Source organism: Adelges cooleyi, unplaced genomic scaffold (assembly GCF_023614345.1).
Source record: "Adelges cooleyi isolate 19-005CV unplaced genomic scaffold, UGA_ACOO_1.1 ACOO_flye_CR_arks_rails_tigmint_CR_PRNA_21, whole genome shotgun sequence".
NCBI classification, from domain to species: domain Eukaryota; kingdom Metazoa; phylum Arthropoda; class Insecta; order Hemiptera; family Adelgidae; genus Adelges; species Adelges cooleyi.
In genome coordinates, this window is record NW_026095871.1 from 10498001 (window position 1) to 10517820 (window position 19820).

Consider the following 19820-nt stretch of genomic DNA (forward strand, 5'->3'; position numbering starts at 1 on the left):
ATCATTTTTTCAATTAGACTTTGTGGTTACAATTAGCAGTTTTAACGTAAAACACTTAAAAACGCTTCAAGAGCATATTTAGTGTTTTATCAGTGATTAAATACAGGTCATTTTTTACAGGACATAAACGCATGTATATTTGGGTTATTTTAATAATTATTAAAGTTTCTTCTTTTTGTTTCAGCCACCGGCAGCCAACGTATGGTAGGTGTGATTAGTATCCAAGTACTAGCCGACATCTAGTGTACTACAATTATTACAAATATATAATGCGTTTTATTGAATGCATGTGAGTTATTCATTTTTTTACAGCGAATACTAGAAGTGTATACCGTGTATGACGGAAAGGAAGGAAATTACAGTTTTATTTACACACACTCTGAGTAGGTTTTCCATTAAAGCGCATGTTACGGGTAAACAACCACACCGGGTCTAGCCGGGATGTGCTATATATTATACGGTGTCGGGCCCAAGTGATTCCAGGACAAGACCGGTCATTAGGTCTCCGGGACCGCGGCCGCCGCGGGGGATTCTTCCGGTTCGGACGCGACTACATTAGGATAGGTTATACCGTGTGAGGCACAAGTACTGTAGACAAGGCGGGTCATCGTCGTCGTGGTCAGCCCAGGCCGGCCGTCAAAGCAGAGGTCAACGATGGCAATATAATATTGTATCGACGGAGGCGGCGAGTTTTAATTAATGAAGTCGGAAGAGACGCGACGTTTATAATAGGTACATTTTTTTTTTTTTTTTATACTGCCCTTCTCCTCAAACGGACGTCCGATCGAATGTGCGGCGCGTACAATATAGTAATAATAATAATAATAACAATATTATAGTCATAGTAGAGCTGTAGTAGTACCTAGTAGTAGTAGTAGTAGTAATAGTCTTAGTGATAGTAGTAGTAGAAGAAGAAGTAAAAAGAGACGAAGAAGGAAACGCGGTGAAAGATCCGACTGTTTGTGTGTGTGTGTGTGCGAGCGCCGTGGATTGAGGTTAACCTCATTCGTTCGTTGGCACAGACAGCGGCATCATGTCTGAATCGCGCGAGTGAACCGACCGGTGTGATATCGTCGCGTATAATATAATAAAAATTAAATCGTTTTATTTAAATACATATATTAATTTTTTTTTTTTTACTCAAATATTACTTACATTTTACCGGCGTGTCCGCCGCGTGTGTTTTGGCGCCGATCCGATTTTGTTTGCCGCGCCCGCCAGTGTGTATTGTGTCGCCAACTACAGACTGCAAGTACGAGAATAATAATAATAATAATATGATGTTTGTTGTCGTTTCCATGGATTACGAGCACGCGGTATACCCACAAGTGTCGGTTTAACTTTCGACCGTACTCCAAGTCCGGTGCGACGGCCGCGAACACCGTGAAAATGCCGGCCAGGCGCAAGAAGCTGTTGCCCGCCAGAACGCTGGCCCTGCTGTTGGCCAGCGCGTTCTTGTTCGACTGTTTAGTTCTAAGTACAGGTGAGTCCTCCACATTTTTGTGTTCTATTTAAGCCCTTAGCCATTCACCCCCGACCAAGGATCTGCCGTTTGGACCTTTGAATAGCCGTTGCAGGGCCAACCGGCAAAAAAAACAAAATTTAATAATATTTTATAGAAAAACCCAACCGTGAAAACTATATAATATTAAAACGTACGCTAAAAATAGTAAAAACACACTATCCGCTTTGTACACGGTAAAAAAATACATAGTTGGTCCGGCTAAAAACTATAGAGACACAATAAATAATTTATAGTTGCAACTATACAAACACTGGCGGACTGGGCTGCAGGGTGAAAGGGTTATCGCCCGATGGACTGTTAAAAATTTGAGCTATCTGAGCTCATGAAATTACTTATTTCTAGGTATTCCTCAACCGAAGAGGTTTGATTGTACAATCGCCCGGGTCTCTATTTTATCCCAGTCCGCCCCTGCAAACTAAACGCATGGGGTTACTTTAACATTTAGTTGGCATATTAAGCATAATTATTTTATTTGGTCAACTGTGAATTTTTTTTTCCATGTACCGGTCGATGCGAGCATCATGAGTTGCAATAACGCATATTTTGTTTATGCTGTAAAATTGTGCTTGTTTTAAGTTTTCCTAACCGTACCAGTAATCCGCCACTTTCATGACCGTGCGTTCAAGTCACCGACAACCATCCAGGTCTCCGGGTCGACCTTCTATAGTAATAATAATCATCTAAACCGCTTCGGTAGTTTTTTTTTTTTACAGCCTCCGTTTTATTTTTACGACGGTCGTAAATCGGATGAAAATATCTCTTCTCTAATCCGTGCGGCATTTTCGTTTTGATATCCACCAATATGTATGTATAACACAATACTTTCAAGTGGTCGTTTCCGACTTCCCTTTCGTTTCGAAATCACAACAATATTATTATCATTGTTTGGCGTTATTCTATTAGACTGCCGCCACCGCTGCCGTCTCGCCGGGGCGCTATGGTAAACGATACACACCGGACGAACACAATGGGCGACAAACCGAACGGTGGCGGCACCGGCGAAGGTCGATTCGAAACAAATTAAATACAATGGGAACGAGGCAAAGGCAAAATACACACGTAAGATCGCAAAACAATACTTTCTTTCGTGTTTGTATGTAAACACAGATATAGATCTTTAACATAATGCCATACACTCATATATATGTATGTATCTACCGGCGTGTACCTATCTACAACTTTTGTTTGTTTGGTTTTCCTACGAGACGTTATTTTATTACCATTGTGTTTTCGGACGCGTTTTTCCATGATGTCGGCAAATTTGTATTAAATGGGCGTGCGTACACGCTGCGGTGAGAGATGAGCACAGGGAAGACGACACTTATCTGTGACGTACAATAACAATATGGCTATCGGGTGATCAAAACCAAAAGCAGGCACGTCACCGCGCCGGATAAAAAAATAACAGCGAAAAGTAAAAGTACAAATTTGTTGCATTGTTATATTGTCCGAATAATGCCGGATGAAAACATAACATAACGTGGTACTAATAATAATTATCAATCAAAACGAGAGTGCGGATCACAACAAATGCAGGAAGTACATAATATGTCACCGACCCGGCGTACCTTTTTATGGAAATATTATGTCTGGGCTCGGCAAACATCTTGGCACTTTCTGTAACAGTTGTTGTAAGAAGTCGCTCGCCCTCGATACTTTTACCACAGTTGTGGACAAAAATTAAACAGTCCGTGCAACGCGTGATTAGGCAAAAACATATTATGATGGACCCCATATCTTCTAGTTCAAAACGGGGTGTATTGTAGTACACTGACTTCCATCGGCGGAGAAAGTCGTTGCGCTAAAGGCCCCTTGGCTTGTCGTCTCGATGATTACTGTCGATGACTGGTTAAAAACAATACAATAATATAATAACATATATGTACTCAATGTGTAACCAATAGCCAAGCCCTCGAGTAGTCGGCCGTTTGTAACGCTTATAATATTATATTATTATGTTCTGCCGACAGAAATATACCGGACGCTTCTTATTCTCTTTTTCTTCTTCTTCTCCTCTTGTAATAATAATAATAATATTGTTATTATTATTATTCGATTTTTATGCGCGCGCGCACTAGTCAAAAGCAAGATGAAATAATTACGTCTTTAAGCGTTTCACTTAAAACGGTTCAACCTCTTTTCGCTGACACTTGAAAAAACCTCACAGAAACATTATTATCATTATTATTATTGTTCTATTAAAGCCGACGCTGTGAATAATAATGATTGCGTTGGGTTTTCTTCCCGACCGATCTTGCAGACCTTCAATATTTTTGTTATTGTTGTTATTGTTGTGGTTCTAGAACAAGTTCTGATTTTATTCGTTCTAATATATACCACTGATCGAACGTCTTTAAAAACATTTTATGGAAATTAAACAAGATCAACGTACTCGGTCGGTTTTTTGTAAAAGACACCGCGGTGGTAATGGCGCGTTGAGCCATGGCCGTCACAGGCGAAATCCTCCGGCGAAGGCTTTACATACACTTTGGTGGGAACCCATAAGTCACCATAAGTGCGTCCCGGTCCAAATGTAAACACCAACTTCGACGAAACCGAAAAACCCAAAGAAAGCGCGGATCCGTGGCGACTGTGAGCATATCATAACCACTTTTAATGTATTCAGAAAATTTGGGATTCTACATTATTCAAGATACTATGATTTTATTTGAAAACCCTAACATGCCTTTACTGAACAATTTATATTTAATATTTATACGCCTTTGGGATGGATACAAAGTCGGGTAATCCGCCATGGGAATTCAACGATGATGTTTCCTGAAATATCAGATCCCTATAGGTACCTACTGCGTAAAACGGATCAACCGAACAATTATTTTTACATAATTAGTATTTAATTTCGTAATTGGGTCGTTTTTAATGTATGGGCTTTTGTTTGTCCGGCGCTCAAAGCTAAAACCGAAAACGTCGCCCCCATTATTGTTGGTTTTGCCGCAGACGTTTCTTTGGTGCAGCAGCAATTGGCGTCAGCCACTGCAATCGTGCCTATAAAGCGGCGGTATTATTGTATTCTATTCTCGGTCATTGAGGAAAAGAAGATTTTTTTTTCTTTTTTGGCGGTGGTTCGGTCGTGAGCAATGGTCACGGGGCAGAGGGAGAAAAATAATCGCCGGATGACGGTCGTGGGTTTATACCATTCGGCGGCGGCGGCGGCGTCTGACACAATTTCTCAGGTCGATCGGAGCCGGAAGCCTCCGAGCATAGTGTATAATATTCTATGTATTTATATAGGTGGCACAACCAGTCAAACCACACTCGGTTTTATGTGCTAATGCCGTTTTGCCGGCAACTCTCGACTTCGGCACGTCTATCCGCCTATATGCTGTCCATGTTGGTGCGAACGGTCCAAACGAATTCCGAAAATGTGTTCGCTAATTTAGTTTGTTTGTATTAATTTTTTTTTGCTTGCTACTTTTACATATCCACATCAAGTCCCGAGGCCAGACATAGGTACACACAAGTTATTCCACCGGACCGTGTGCTGTGTGACTCATCGACTCGATCCATTCGGTATTAAAGCGACCGCGCATCGGTAAAACTATTAACAACAGCAGAGTTCGTATGCGATGGCCCGCAGGTGAAAACTACCCACGGAAATTGAAACGATGCCGCCGCCCAATAACAATTAAAGATCCAAACTAAATTTGCCGACGCGCATGTATATATATATATATGATGATAAAATTGCATTCCTTAATAAACGACCTGTCCCGGACGTACCACGGAAGAAAAAAAAACTTACAAATACACCTCTAAATAGAACAAACTGAAAGTTTGCCGAAGTGTTGTGTTGTAATTGATTAGGATGAGTTAAAAAACTATTGTTGGAAGTGAGGGAGGGGGGCGGGACAAAGTATGAAAATTCTCCCTACGGAAATCACACACAATATCTATAAAACAAATTCAATCATATTCAAATCAACGTTCGCAACCAGTATTGTTTAGAAATCTAGCCTTGTTGAAATAAAAGAAAAGTTGTATATTACCATATTATGGTTTAAGGTGTTCCGTTAAGAACGCGTAACGTATTATCTGTGAATTAAAATTAATCACTCGACGTTAGTGTGTTACGTGAACAGAGTACGATCATCACGTTTGTTTGTGTACATAGAAAAGCAAAATTGCCGTTGCATAACGTCGAGGAGAGGCTGTGTACGGGTTTAAAGCGACCGCCATAATTGGCAATAACACTATTGCCCACCCTGTGCCGTCTGTAAATAATTAAAAGTACTTGTTAATTATATTAAAAGGTGGCGTAACACAGCAGCGACCGGTATAGATCGGCCGGCGTAAATATTGCAATTATTGCTAGCCGTTTCAAAAGTTTGTACACATTTTCTGTGCCGGTGTATTATGAATTATGATAAATAACATAATCGTTTTGACACCGTCCATGCCAGATGGTCCCGTGGTGTTCTATATGTTTTTGAGTTTGACCAATCGACGATATTGCATTGCTGTAAATCACACACACATATTCGGACACTGCGGATTATTATTAGAGCTATCGAACCATGGGCAAACGTTCTCGGTGAAAACAGAGCCATGCCGGTCAGTGACTATACTATGGTTATCGTTATAATAATACCCGAGAAAGAAAATACACGTATTATTATTATTAAAAATTTCATTTTGTCGCCATCGTTGTCGTCCGTCGGAATGAATACATAAAATGCGGTATAATATTATTTATATGATATCCAAACGGCTAGCACGTGGTTTTCCTACACCTACCTATACCTACACCATCCGGCCGACCTTGATGACCATTTGACTTGAATTTAAATAGGTAACTCCAGCGTAGATACTCGTGTAAACACCGACGATAACCCATAAGGCACTCTTGTACATAGCAGTTGTTCGGATCTCGGTATACGATTAAAAGCGAAACTAGCAAAACACAAAAAACTGGTATGCGCGCCAGTATGCAATCATAATTAATTATCATACTTATTAAATCGAGTATCGAGTTTGTTGAAGTTCAACGAAAACCAGCTATTCCACTCTCGAATAGGCACTAAATAATAATATAATATCCAGAAGAAGAAAAAAAAATCAACCAACGATATTTGCATTGAAGAAGAAACGGGCACGTCGACAGCGGCCACGCGTTACCTATGTATATCATATTTTTCTTTTTTTTTTTTAGACCGTTCATGTCCTTTGCCGCAACCATAACTTCCACCTTCGTCTATCTTTTGCCTCCCAAGTGCCCATTTTTCGAGTTCTTCCATTATTCTACCCCGTGCAGTGTCGCAATTATATCAGCATATTCTTCTAACATGTGTACCGTCTTATAGGGTTTCTTATAATATTGTTTTTACCGTAATCAAACCTCAAGGTATCCATCCTGTAGTTGACGAAAGGTACGAAAGTTTTGGTGCGGGCACGTTTTTTTTCTCTTCCGTTTTTGTTTTAACCACAAAAAGTAAAACTGTTTGCCCGCGCGCTTCCTTATCCCAAAGGTATACACAAGCGGTTCGAAATCCTACACACGGTTTGTGCACCCGGGTCCTTATTATTATTATTAGTTTCCTTTCCATTTCGACGGTTTTGTCACGGTACGGTAATGCCATTCAAGCGAACGTCATCGATCACGTTTTATATATATATATATATATATATTTTTCATAAATAGAAAACTACATTGGGCGGCTTGTGGTATTCAAAATAGCTCGCAGACCTATCCGCGGCTGACAACAACAACAACATTATAATATTGTTTTTGACGGATTTTCCACGACATCGGTGTAGGTACGCGTTATTGGTTTATGTAACGCTTTCGGAGAGAAAACTCATAGAACACGTCTTATGCCTATACCTAATGTCAATTCGAGTCATCCTCACAAGAGTAGGTACGTGTAATGACCAATGACACAGTAAAATATCGTTTACTGTTTTTATTGTGTTGTCCACTATACGTACACCGCAGCTGTGACTCGACTGAAAATCATAGATGTGACGACGGTGTGGCGTTTTTTATTCGGAAGGGTTCATTTCGTTTTTTGCCCCCCTATTTTTCGATAGACTTGTGTATACCTATCCCACGAGGTCAAGACGTCAACCAGTGACAACGCAGTCGTTTTATCGGAAACGTTCGACGGGTTAATAATGATATTCAGAAACGGTGCATTGTCCGCACCGAGACGAAATCAATAACATTATGATGAATGATGATGGAAATTTTTGTTTCCGGAACAAGGTGCCTCGGAAAATCGTGCACAAAACGATATTGTAATTCATCCGTAGTAGGTACATACCTACCAATGTACGTCCGACCGTGATAACGTGTGCGTTTTTCCGTTCACTTTTCATTTCACTTTCCTATAGCTGTCGAAAAAAACATGTCAAGCCGTTCAGCAAGACATCGAGATTCGTCTTGGGCTGTCCAAAACGCGCGGGGGAGTCAAGTCACTCTATACAAGAGGGGGAGGGGCTATAGCGTCGTCGTGTAGCCCGGTTGTTCTATATTTACATACTATTATGAGCACGTGCATGTGTGTGGCCCGAACTGGTTCACACGCTCCGGGCTCTTCTTCTCATCCGCCGGCGTGCGTTCGTACAGTATACCTCAAACCTACAGCTAAAACTTATACCTAATAATAATACACCGGTGTAGTATACTGTACTATGTTGGGCAGTGGGCGAAAAAACGAAAAAACGTGGTCGTGATGCGGTAAAACGATTTTATACTTTTATTAACGTTGGATTTTCTAATTTCCCATTAAGGAAGCTCTTCGGGGCAAGCCCACGTTGTAGACTTACGACCGCGGCTCGTTGCCTTATCCACCGTTATACAAGTTCAGCAAGTACAGTAGTATAGTTTTAAAAACATACAAACCATTAGCCGATTCAAAACATTAAGATTTTTTGCGCAACCCAAAACGGCTAACGTCGGAGTAGGGTAAATATTCTTTGTTTACAACTAAAAAAACGTCTTCTGCCGGTTGGACCGTTTCGAAATACAAATGTATCGCCCGTCCAACCGAGATAAAAATAATATTCCAGGCGACCTCGACAGATAATTTGCTAATAATATAATATTATGCGGCCGTTGCAGTGCGCAGCAGACTGCATCTCAAGATTGAGCAACAGTTTTTATGAGATACATTCGATTATTGTATATTCAACATAATTTCAAGGTCCGACGAGTTTGGAACAACGTTTGTGTTCGGCTCGGATTGACCCGATTTGAAATATTACAATAATGGGAATCGTCGTTAACTATTAAACAATCGCGAAAGCAACCGAATTACCATAATATAACAGACAGCATAGTAAAACCAAATCGTATTTAGTACAATTTTCTAGTGTTCAAACAATGTATGTTACGTGGAATTGGTTTTTCACCAGCCAAGTCACGACTTATAAACGGCTACGACGTCGAGTATACACATACATAGGTCGACGAACGTCCACAGTGGATCGAAGATGTACTCTCAATAATATCTATAGCACCGTGTAAAACGTGCAATGAGGGTTTAAGGGGAATTTCGTCTCGAAAGTGCAAGACCATAGTGTCGGATACTTCATATTATTATTATACCGGCCAAGAAAGGGGAGACACCAGATTCCATGTGGCATATAATAATATATTTTTATGTAGCTGCCATAAGCGAGTGTCCGTAAAAGGGCGGTGCCGATCTACCGCGGTCGGTGGGCGCGAATCGGAAAGTTTTTATAAATTTTTTTTTTAAGTCTGTTTTGTTATATATGGCCAAGTCTGAATCGTCTAGAGCGGCGTTAACGCGTAAGAATGTGATATTATGGCTGCGCCCTATTTTTATGTAATGACATAGCACAACCCCGATAAAGTCTCATAGTATTATATGTGTAATGTTGATCATCGCCTAAACACAACGAATACCACGCGTTTTACGATCATAATGGTTGCAAAAATTCAATTTAAAAAAAAAATAGTCATCTCTAGTAAGTCGAGTCCATAAGTAACGGACACAGAATAAAAAACTGATAGGATACGCCTATATAATAATACTGGCAATGTATAATTAGTGGTTTAGAAAAGTGAAAGATTTATAAAAAGATAGGTATATTATAATTTTCAAGCAATACTCAACGGATTTTATAAATAACCAAAAACAGCAGTAATTTATGTTTATAGGTAGTTATTTTATTGTACTATTTTCAAACTTTTAAATTTATTACAATATTACATACGTTTTTATTACAACTTAATTAAAAAATACCTATACTTTCATTTATTAAAGTTTTTTGTTTTTATCTTAATACTTTTAATAATAATTATTGTTTAATATGTATATTTCATTATTGTTAAAAACGAAAGTAAAGACTTTATCCTCAGGCGACAAGCTCGATGTCATCGATCCATTCTAATCGTCGTCGCAATATCACAGAGTTGATAATATTATTACACCTGTTTGGAAAATCATTAGCGGGCAACGTGCAATCAATTAGCGCGCTATTTATCGTTATCCAAACAACAACGACAGTCGCTATTGTACAATATGTATAATATTATTATAAAGTGTTCACACCGGTCGTCTGCAACAATAATTATTATTATTTATTATCATTATTATATTGTGGTGTACCGGCTATTTCGCAACGGACAATCGACCGGCGCAAGTACGGCATATTATAATAATATACCAGCTAATACAAATAACCGTCTCCTCTTTTTACAATATACAGATCCGATTTGAGATTTCCGAACAAACAATGCGCGGCTTACATAACGACAACGATAATGCTAAATATCGTATCCGGTCGACGTCTCCAAGGGAAACTACAGCGCCATTTCGTGTATATGCATATAATAATAATACAATTATTATTATATATAATAATATATTATTATTATAGTAATTGACACTGTCGGCACGTCCGAAAACACTCGACGCAATAGCGACGGCAACTTATCAATTCCATATTATTATATCATGTGGCTGGTATAATCGGTGTAGCGTCGTCTTGATAGGCATTTGTACCTACGTTTCTAATATTTTTATATCGAATGTAGAAGGAAAAAAAATAGCTGTTAATTGATTTCTTACTTACACGGGCGTGGTTATAGTTTAATAATTGACATTAGAGAATGTATACCGGGATTATTATCGTGTCGACGGACGGCTGCAGCTGCAGCTTTCTTATCCGTGATTATGAAATAAATAACTTTTGGACGGACTCGTGACAACATGATTAAAATAAATTAACAATATAATAATTCTATATTATTTTTATACAACATCTTCTTTGGAACCGACGCGACGGTGAAATTAATGTATTTAGATGTTATTATTGTACGCTGATGTTTAAAAAAATATACCTGGACTCCCTGGTTCGTTTTCGAATATATTAAATTATATTATTATAATACCGATAGATATATAAGTAAGTCCGAAAGGTAGGTAATTTTTTATTTTTTTTTTAACTTTACGATTGATGGCGTGCGTCCGTCAGTGAACGCATACCTATGTATGTACTTTATACGGACAACTATAATAATAATAACAACTGGACCTTGATTTCGACTGGAAATTACCGTTTTTTTAAGGCCTTAGCTCGACTTTCGTTTAGGTTCCTTGTACGTATACAATTATGACGGGAATGGGGGGGGGGCGTGCAAACGGATCAGGGTAAAATCGTGGACTCGTTGATGATGCCCGGCGATCATTAACAACGATCCTTTTCTTTAACAATTTTTTTATGGCGTTGGTGGCGTAGTCGATCGCCCGAACGGTCTGGAGAAATTTCTCGTTCGCTTAGCTTGGCGTCAACCGTACACAAACCGACTAATATAATAATAAACGAAATCAACTTGTAATGACGATCGAATTCCATTTGTTACTTTCATCGCTAGTGTGTGTATAATATACAATATTATTCTTGACCGTCGTTGTCAGCCGTCCTTTCGCTGTGTAATATACCTAAGGTCCACGCGCGTGTAATTACATCATCCATCATCGTCATAATACCTAACCAGTTACCATTATTACAATTACTCGGCACCGGGGTATTTGCGCTCTGGGCGTTCATTAGATCATTTCTATTCTTATTTTCATTTTTCTCGTGGCCCTAAACGGGGTGGTAATAAATCCCAAAAATATCATTTCTAACCGGTTCACGCTCGTTTAACACAATATCGGCCGACTCCGCCGTAGAGACCGAAGACGTTCTTCTATAATGAGATACCATACCATTAATGATTATAATCGTGTACCTGTTAGTTTTTTGTAACGACTCTATTGTTATAATAATTTACATAGGTAAACGCACACAGCCACTGCGGACTGTCGTCTATGGGACGGATTATACATAGTAATATGATATAATATTTATATGTACTTTGGGTTGTAATAACACATTGATAATAATAATAATAATATATAGCTATAATATTCGGTTTGATGAAATCAGTGCATGTATCGCGTCGCCACGGCTGAAAATGTAACACTAATTTTCTTGCTTGGACCGATGCTGTTTAAAGGACACGCTGCTCAATTGCAATCTCTGGGACAATGACAAAGTATATATACGGTTTTCTTATCATTCTAGGACGCGTCTTATTATTACTAAACACAAATAATGTACGTGCATGCGATTGATAACATGTACTATATTATTATTATTATTATTATGTATATAATATTCTGTACGCAATAGAAGAAAAAAAAATACTCAATCAAGTTGTAAAGCGACGTCCACGGTTAGATCTAATATACCACCCACCGACATAAGGCAATTATTTGAAAAAAAATAATGTTTATTTTTTACATCGGCTATTTAACACAGCATTGCCAGACAAATTAAATTATAATATATCATCATTTAATGATCATTATAGCTATTCTATATTATAATGTTCATTTGCATTGTATAAAATCAACTTATAAATCTATTATTATAGAACGTATAATATCCGTACTAAACACTACATTTTCAGCTTTGCCGGTTAGAAAAAACAAACCATAACAGCTATGCCGTATAATTAACGTTGCAATTAAGCGGGAAAACGTCCATATTGTTTAACGACTGAACCGAAATGTGCTCAAGAGTCGTACTTGGCCTTGGTACCGAGAAGATGGAAAACAATATAAGTTTTTCTTTTTTGTACAAGCGTACTTATATTAAAAACGCGCAGTTACAAACAGCAACAATGATTACCTTGACAGAGAACCTTCTCCAGTACCCAAATATGATTGGACTGGCCGCGTGGATCGAGATCGACGATTTTGGCGCACGATTTGCGAATGTTGTATCTCATAAATCAGAGTGGTGAAAACGTAACCGGTGCCGGCCGATAAGGTCAAGTACAAAACGTGTATCGAAAACCATCGTGATCTCGGCTATCTACAGCTTCGGATGGGTGTAAACTTTCTACACAGATCGATGGCGCACCGCGAAAGCAAAAGTGACAGAGAAAGTCCACCGACGCTTGTAATGTATGTATATTGTTAACACGGTCCAAGTGCATGCTGTGTATTTTATACTACACCTAAGGGCGACTTAGAACTGGTTCTGTGGCGAATTTCTAATCGGTCCGCGCAAAAGGGACAAACCCGGATAGATTACGTCATTAGTCAGACAGATAACGCTTTATCAATATAGGCTTTTTGACAGAAAACCGTTTTCGGCCGAAAATGTACCGTTTCGGAAAACACGCACTGACGTTGTATAATATATTATATCGGCCCATTAACTGATTCAGCAGACCGCCGCGCCGCCATCGAGTAATGCGCTGTTTAGATTAATATTTAAATGGGAAAAATGCGTTCCGACGGTACAAACGGTGCACCTAGGTCTGGTCAAATAGCAGCGTTTATGATATCACCCGACGCCCATAGCATTGGAGAAGTATTGGCCTCTGTAAAGAATCAACGGTATAATTTTAACCAAATTGCCTACTGGAGATTCCGGACGGTTGGCACGCACATATTTTGTGTATCTCATAAGACGGTTTTGACGATTCCTCGGGGCTTAACTAACTAAACTGGCTACGACAACGAAGAGAGCGAAATCCTTTACTCGCCCATAGGGTTTAAAAGCCATCGGCGAATCCGGGTTACAATACCAGCCGGCAAGGAAAAGTGAAATTGCCCAAGTCCTGCGGGTCCCCAGTGGTAAAACTATATATGGTCTGCCCGGTGTACTATCCGTGTAAGTTCATTTCGATGTGGTCCGTGTGAACAAAAAACCAACGAGCGTTAATTAATCGTTTCACTAACAGGTCAAGGTGCGGCCCCGTTAACGGTATATTTTGTTTTGGCCGTTTCCTCGGATGGCGTGTACACGTTCATCGAGATGTCTTGGCAAACATATACCGTATTGTACATGTGTGTAGACGGAAAACAATACAAATAATACTATATATATATATATTAACCCGACCGAAGCCGAGAATCAAAAAACGAAATACATGTATTAATTCGGTTAAACGGACCGGTTGAATATTCATTACCGTAGGTAGCTTAACAAGAACACATTTTAAACACCCGACAGAATTAGCGTTTTCCGATACAAGGCGTACATAATTTAGTCGAATTTAAAATACAAGAAAAAATACATTTGTTGCATATTTTACCGTCGTATAGATGAAACACAAAGGTTTTATCAACTTTTCCTCACACATATATTGTATTTTTTTTTCTATACCAGAAAGAGAAAAAAATTACTGGGTTTCCCTTTAAAAAAAAACGATTACTCACGATAAAACCGAACTCGGACGTTTTCAGTGTAACCTAACCGTCGTCGTAAGTGGTGCAATTAAAATGTATCGTTCCGCACTTTAAGTGCTGTCCGAGAACGACGGCTGTCCGCCTGACGGGTTGCCGTGTTGCGTAAGTAGCCTGAGTAGCTGAAGCGCGCCACGACGGTTGGCTCACTTTACGTTCTGTCTATACCTATACGCCGTCTTTATGGACGTGGGTGACGTGCATCCAATGTAGTATTTAACCCTTTTACATAGGCGTCAAAGACCATAGTGGCTTATAGGTATTAAGCTGTTAATCTTTCGGATACGTCGTATTATTGTATTAACTAAAAACTACTCAAGTGACGTAACCCTCTTGGTTGACCTAAGGTACAAAACGCCCACGCACCATCGACAACCCGTGGCTTTCACGCTAATCGAATGTAGCGGCGGATAAGCTAATTACATTATGCCAGCCATACCTTGGGCACGGTAACGTTAAGTATAGAATAATATACCCGCCGTTTTGGTCTATGCCTGTACTTAGACTATCCTTCGATAACGGTCGGATTTATTTTTTTCTTGCTTCACTTTCACTGCCTCCTGCGCTCCATGTTCGTGACCGAAGGGGTTTTAAGTATATACACATACACAATAATAATATGTGGCCGCCTCCGAGAAAACGTGAGAAGAGGCCCGGTAACGTTTTTTTTTTTTAAAAAAGGCGCCGACGGTTAATTGTGATAATTATTGACTAGAAAAAAAATTCTACAAATATCTACTACACGCACCGACCGAAAGTTTTGGACTTGGTACTTTTTTCGACGTCACCATAGCGACCAGGCGTTACTATGGGGAAAAATAGACCATAGAAAAAACTCGGTAGAACAAAAATTAATCCTTTCCGATATTTCAGTCACGTCCCCCCGAGTGCAAAACAAATAATGATAATACACAGGTCCAAGACTATATAATATATGTATATATTATATCTACACAATAAAATATATATAATAAAATCATAATCCTAAAAAGATTTGGCTGTTTTTTTTTTTAGTGGTTTTACGATCCAGACGTTTTTATCTATTACATTCTTATTCAAATCACTTTCCGTTCGCCTACACCGCGTCTGACGCTTTTGTACAGGACTGGTTCAATATTATAATTATTACCACAATCCTCTAGAATATATTATATGATATTTGTTTTACATATTCAATAATATTTCGCAAGAATACCTATACTGCTGTAAATTTAATATTTAAATTCGGTTTTGGGTACGACCGGTCGCGATTAGGTTTGCGTCACGCGCATATGTTGTTATGAAAAACTTACAGTGTTTAGTTGTTTACGTGGGATCCGACATTGTTTCTTCTCCAAAATAAATTAGTTTTCTTGCACAACGCGGTCGCCTCCTTGTTTTCTTTCAGACGGAAATTATCCTTAAATGAATAAAAATAAAAAAAACAGTCAGTGTTTGACTACAGTGAGTGGCGGGCAATGGCACGAAAGCTCCTAACCGTAATCCAACGATACGATTGCGTTTACAATAAAAGAATAATATTATAATAATATATTACTTAATAATTTGGAAAATTTGATTTAGACTTTTGTTTTTGATTGTCAGTACTGAGAAAAACCCGTCGGTTCGCAGGTGCTTAAAAAACGGTATACATATAATATAAACATACCCGTCTATATATGTACAAACGAAAATTCCACGTCCGCATAAATCACGCAGATTTATTAAACGTCTACGGCGTGTGTCGAGGGTAGGAAACCCGGACAGTGACGGGGGGAGGGGAGGGGGTTGGTCGGTACATTCACGTGTAACTGCCGCCCACCGGAGCTCGGGCTTTCGACGGATTCCCCTAAACCGGGGTCCAGGTCATTTGGGACATCTGAAAGTTAAAAAAAAAAAAAACAGCAATATACACCTGATACGCTAGTCTGGCTGGCGGTGTTCTCGTTCTGCAAGCCAATCGAATAATATTGATCATTATCACGGTCAGGTGGCAACGGCCGGCTCGGGTTTGACTAAAAAAAAAGACAAATCAGAGTTAAAGAGGGCCGCCGCAACAAGTAACAAGTATTATGAAGCCAGCGAAAAGGCGAGCTGCAGTGTGGCCATAATGACGAAACTACATTTATCTGGTAGATATTTTTAATTTGCGATACAAAACATACGACTTACCAGTTTTAATATTATCATATGAAATTTTAATATTTATCTATTGATCTGTATAGCTGTTGATAAAGATAATACAGTGCAGTGTTCAACAACTTATAAAAAAAAAAATGATTTACTTGTATTTAATGCGATCACGCTGTCGCTCGCTTTCTTGATTACTTCGTTGCTGAGTGCATGTAGTATCATTTATATGATGGTACAGCATTATATTATATTTTTTACTCTACGGTCAAAACAACAACATACTCAATATTAGATGTTAGTCTTGCGATTGTTCCATAATATTATAATATCTGGTAGGTATAACAAAGTGTTCTAATATCGTTTTGCCCGAATCTCGGATAGAAAAGAGAAACCCGTTGACAAAGACCCGCCGGTCGAATATACTCCTATACATTTCCAAACAACGAGTTTTATTTGGAGCATTTTTTTTTCATCTGGATAAACGGGTTATCGTCGAAACGTGCACTCGTGTTGGTTTTTTAAACAAACTGGTAATTAGACCTACGGTCGAGATGTTTGTTTTTTGGAATTGTCACTTTTAAAACTAGTCATTATATATATATACGTACAGGATTAGGTATATTATATTATTATTATTATTTACTTTTACTTTTTTTCTCCTCGTTATTTGTATTAGCTAACCGCGTTGATAACATGTCCAACACATGTCACCGGAATGTTGTCTAAGCGTGTAAAAAAATAAATGGCAAAAATCTATATTACCTATCAACAATACGAAATAATGCAATATTGCTGATAAAAGCTGTTGCTCGACCAAGTGTGACAACGGGCTGTTTGTGAAATCACAATGTTATTATGTTACTAGTTTGTTATCGTTATGCCGACGGTGTTGGCATTGATGTATACAATTTGTCATTAATTGTCCGGTACTTAAAGATTCTTTGATACAGAGGCGGATACAAGTGTATTTTTAATGTTTATTTATGACGTTGTATATGAGATTATGTATTGCTTTTACTCTGCAAACTTTAACTCTTGGTATTTGAATTTTTTTCTAGCTCCCCCCCCTTCTTTTTATCATTATTAGAACCGCCTCTTCTTTGAGATGATGAGAGTTGTTAAGACGATTTTGGGTAGCATTAAACGGGAGGTGGACAGTCAACTCAAAAAGTAACACCAATAATAATCAATCGGTATAGTGTTATTTCTGATGACTTGATGTGCGCGAGACCAGAAATGGAAAATGCATTTAACTATCGAGTCGGTAATTTATTGCTGGATTGGAAACCAAATACCGACTTCTTGATACCAATCTCTGAAGCTCATGCGCTATATTGTCATCACTGTAATATTACACAGAACCTAACCAAACCTAACCAAAGAAACGACCAATTCTCCACGTGACTTTCGGTCGGACACTTTTTATTTTTTCTCACGCAGTCTGTACCTACTTGTATTTTTTACACGTCAACTTGCATTCACGATGCGAAACGGCTGTTTTTTTTTTCTTCTTATTTTTTTGATCGTTTGTTTTTCAACGTTCCTCCTCGACTACCGGACGACCGACCCTTAGTGCGGTCGAAAAGCCTTTTTGCATCGATCAACGTCCACCGGGCTACCGGGTCGTGATAAATTATTATTATTGACGGCATGCCGGCGGCGGTGGCGGTGGTGACGCCGGAAGGCTTTGATTTCTCTCCGCCAACCGGTTATCGGAATTCGGGACCTACTTCGGAGGAGCTGCTGTACAGATAGATAGGTACATCCGGGCTCCGGCATTTCCAACACTATCTCCTAAAACACACACACATTAATACCGTGTCTGTGTGATGTGTACATACACACACACACACGGCGTGTATCCATTTAATGACATTTTTTTTTAAACTCATATAACATTGTTTTGGGTCGCCCTGGCCGTGGGTACTGTCTTGGAGAAACGACAAAATAACGGCGGGATCCAAACGATAAGAGGCCACTGCGACTCGCGCGAGAAACTCGAAACGGACGACAATCCACTTGTAATTAGGTATTATTATTATTTTATCTAGATGTAGCGGCCACGAGAGTACTTACCCACATCGGACGCCGTTAGAAACAAAAACAAAACAAATTATAAAATATGTAATATACAATATGTTTTATTTCAACTGTTAAGAGGACGTCGTATCCTTTAAAAATAATCGTTAAAACGTGTTAATGGAAAAGTGTGTAGGCCAAAGCGAAATGGTCATAGAAATCAAATTTTGATACCATTAAAAAGAATAAAATTTCAACCCGGGTTTCTCGTCGGTTTTTTTTTAGAAAACTTAAATTTTACTTTAAATACAAGCACTTTACAAATGTAAAAAAAATGTCAGAATTCAATTGATAAATTGTGAATGTTGGGTAAATAATATTAAAAAAAAGCCGACGAGAGAACCTTTCTTATTATTTTGAATAAATTAAAAAAAAAGTTGTCTACGATTATTATTTATTTGATAATAAAGAATATGCGTAATAGCTCTGATTGGATGATTTTTTTTTTAAATCACTGTCAAAGATGCTGTGATAATCTGAGAAACAAATAAACTACCAAAAAAGAGCCCTAATTACAGAACTAATAAGTGCACATACAGTTTAACCTTTAAATTAAGATTTTGTAAAATATTGCCTATACTTTACTCCTTAAAAATGGACCTAAGAGTTATGCCGGGACCGAAAATTATAATTTACGATTTTTATTTTCGTATACTAGTGAATAAAAGCGTACCTATTTAATATCATGTTTAAATATAAAATACACAATATACCGGTACGGATGTAAGTACTCGACTTGGAATTGAAAAAAACAAACAAACACCGTAACGCCCGTGACCGAGTGGACTTAAGTCGTCGAAATTCGCGTTGAAAAACCATAACGTTAAACGGGAATTTTCCGTCCCGAGTGTTTTTTTTAAGAAATAAAATTAACTTGGGTATTATGGTGACTTAGCGGTGCGTAACGCCCAGACCAATATATTTATATACTTGTCGAAATCACTTAGCATGTGACCGTGCACCGACGGAACGCAACGTCAAATTACATGTCAAATACCAGCCATTTATTATTATTATTATTCTCTTTGGCCGTTAGTATACTTAGGTCCGGTTTGTTGAAACGCGCTCGGAATCACTAGCCGGCTTAACTATGTACAATAATATTATATTATTTTGATAGAAACGCACTGTTCCAAATCAAATTTTCAAAAGGTCTCGTCTTATAGAGGCTTAAACTTGTAACTTACAAACTTCATCGACCCAATCCCACACGCGACTGGTGCCGGCCACCGCTGTTAAGTTCAGTTCTATCCGTCTCATTCTACCCTACGCTCCTCCTGTTCTCCCTTAATAACATTCGCCCACTTCCTTTAATTTTTTTTTTTGGCTTTCGCAGACACTAGCATCCCTGATCTTTTTCAATAAAATAA

The 19820-nt window shown here is 38.6% G+C and overlaps 1 protein-coding gene across 2 annotated transcripts in view; it reads left to right on the top strand.

The window, feature by feature from the left end:
• Positions 1-924: 924 nt before the first annotated feature.
• The window catches only part of LOC126834930 (mucin-3A), a 67043-nt gene continuing 48147 nt past the window's right edge, over positions 925-19820 (top strand). For both annotated transcript variants that reach the window (XM_050567159.1, XM_050567160.1), the window contains exon 1: positions 925-1483. In XM_050567159.1, the coding sequence (XP_050423116.1) occupies positions 1390-1483 (94 nt within the window). In that variant the 5' untranslated portion in view covers positions 925-1389. The remainder of the gene's footprint in view (positions 1484-19820) is intronic.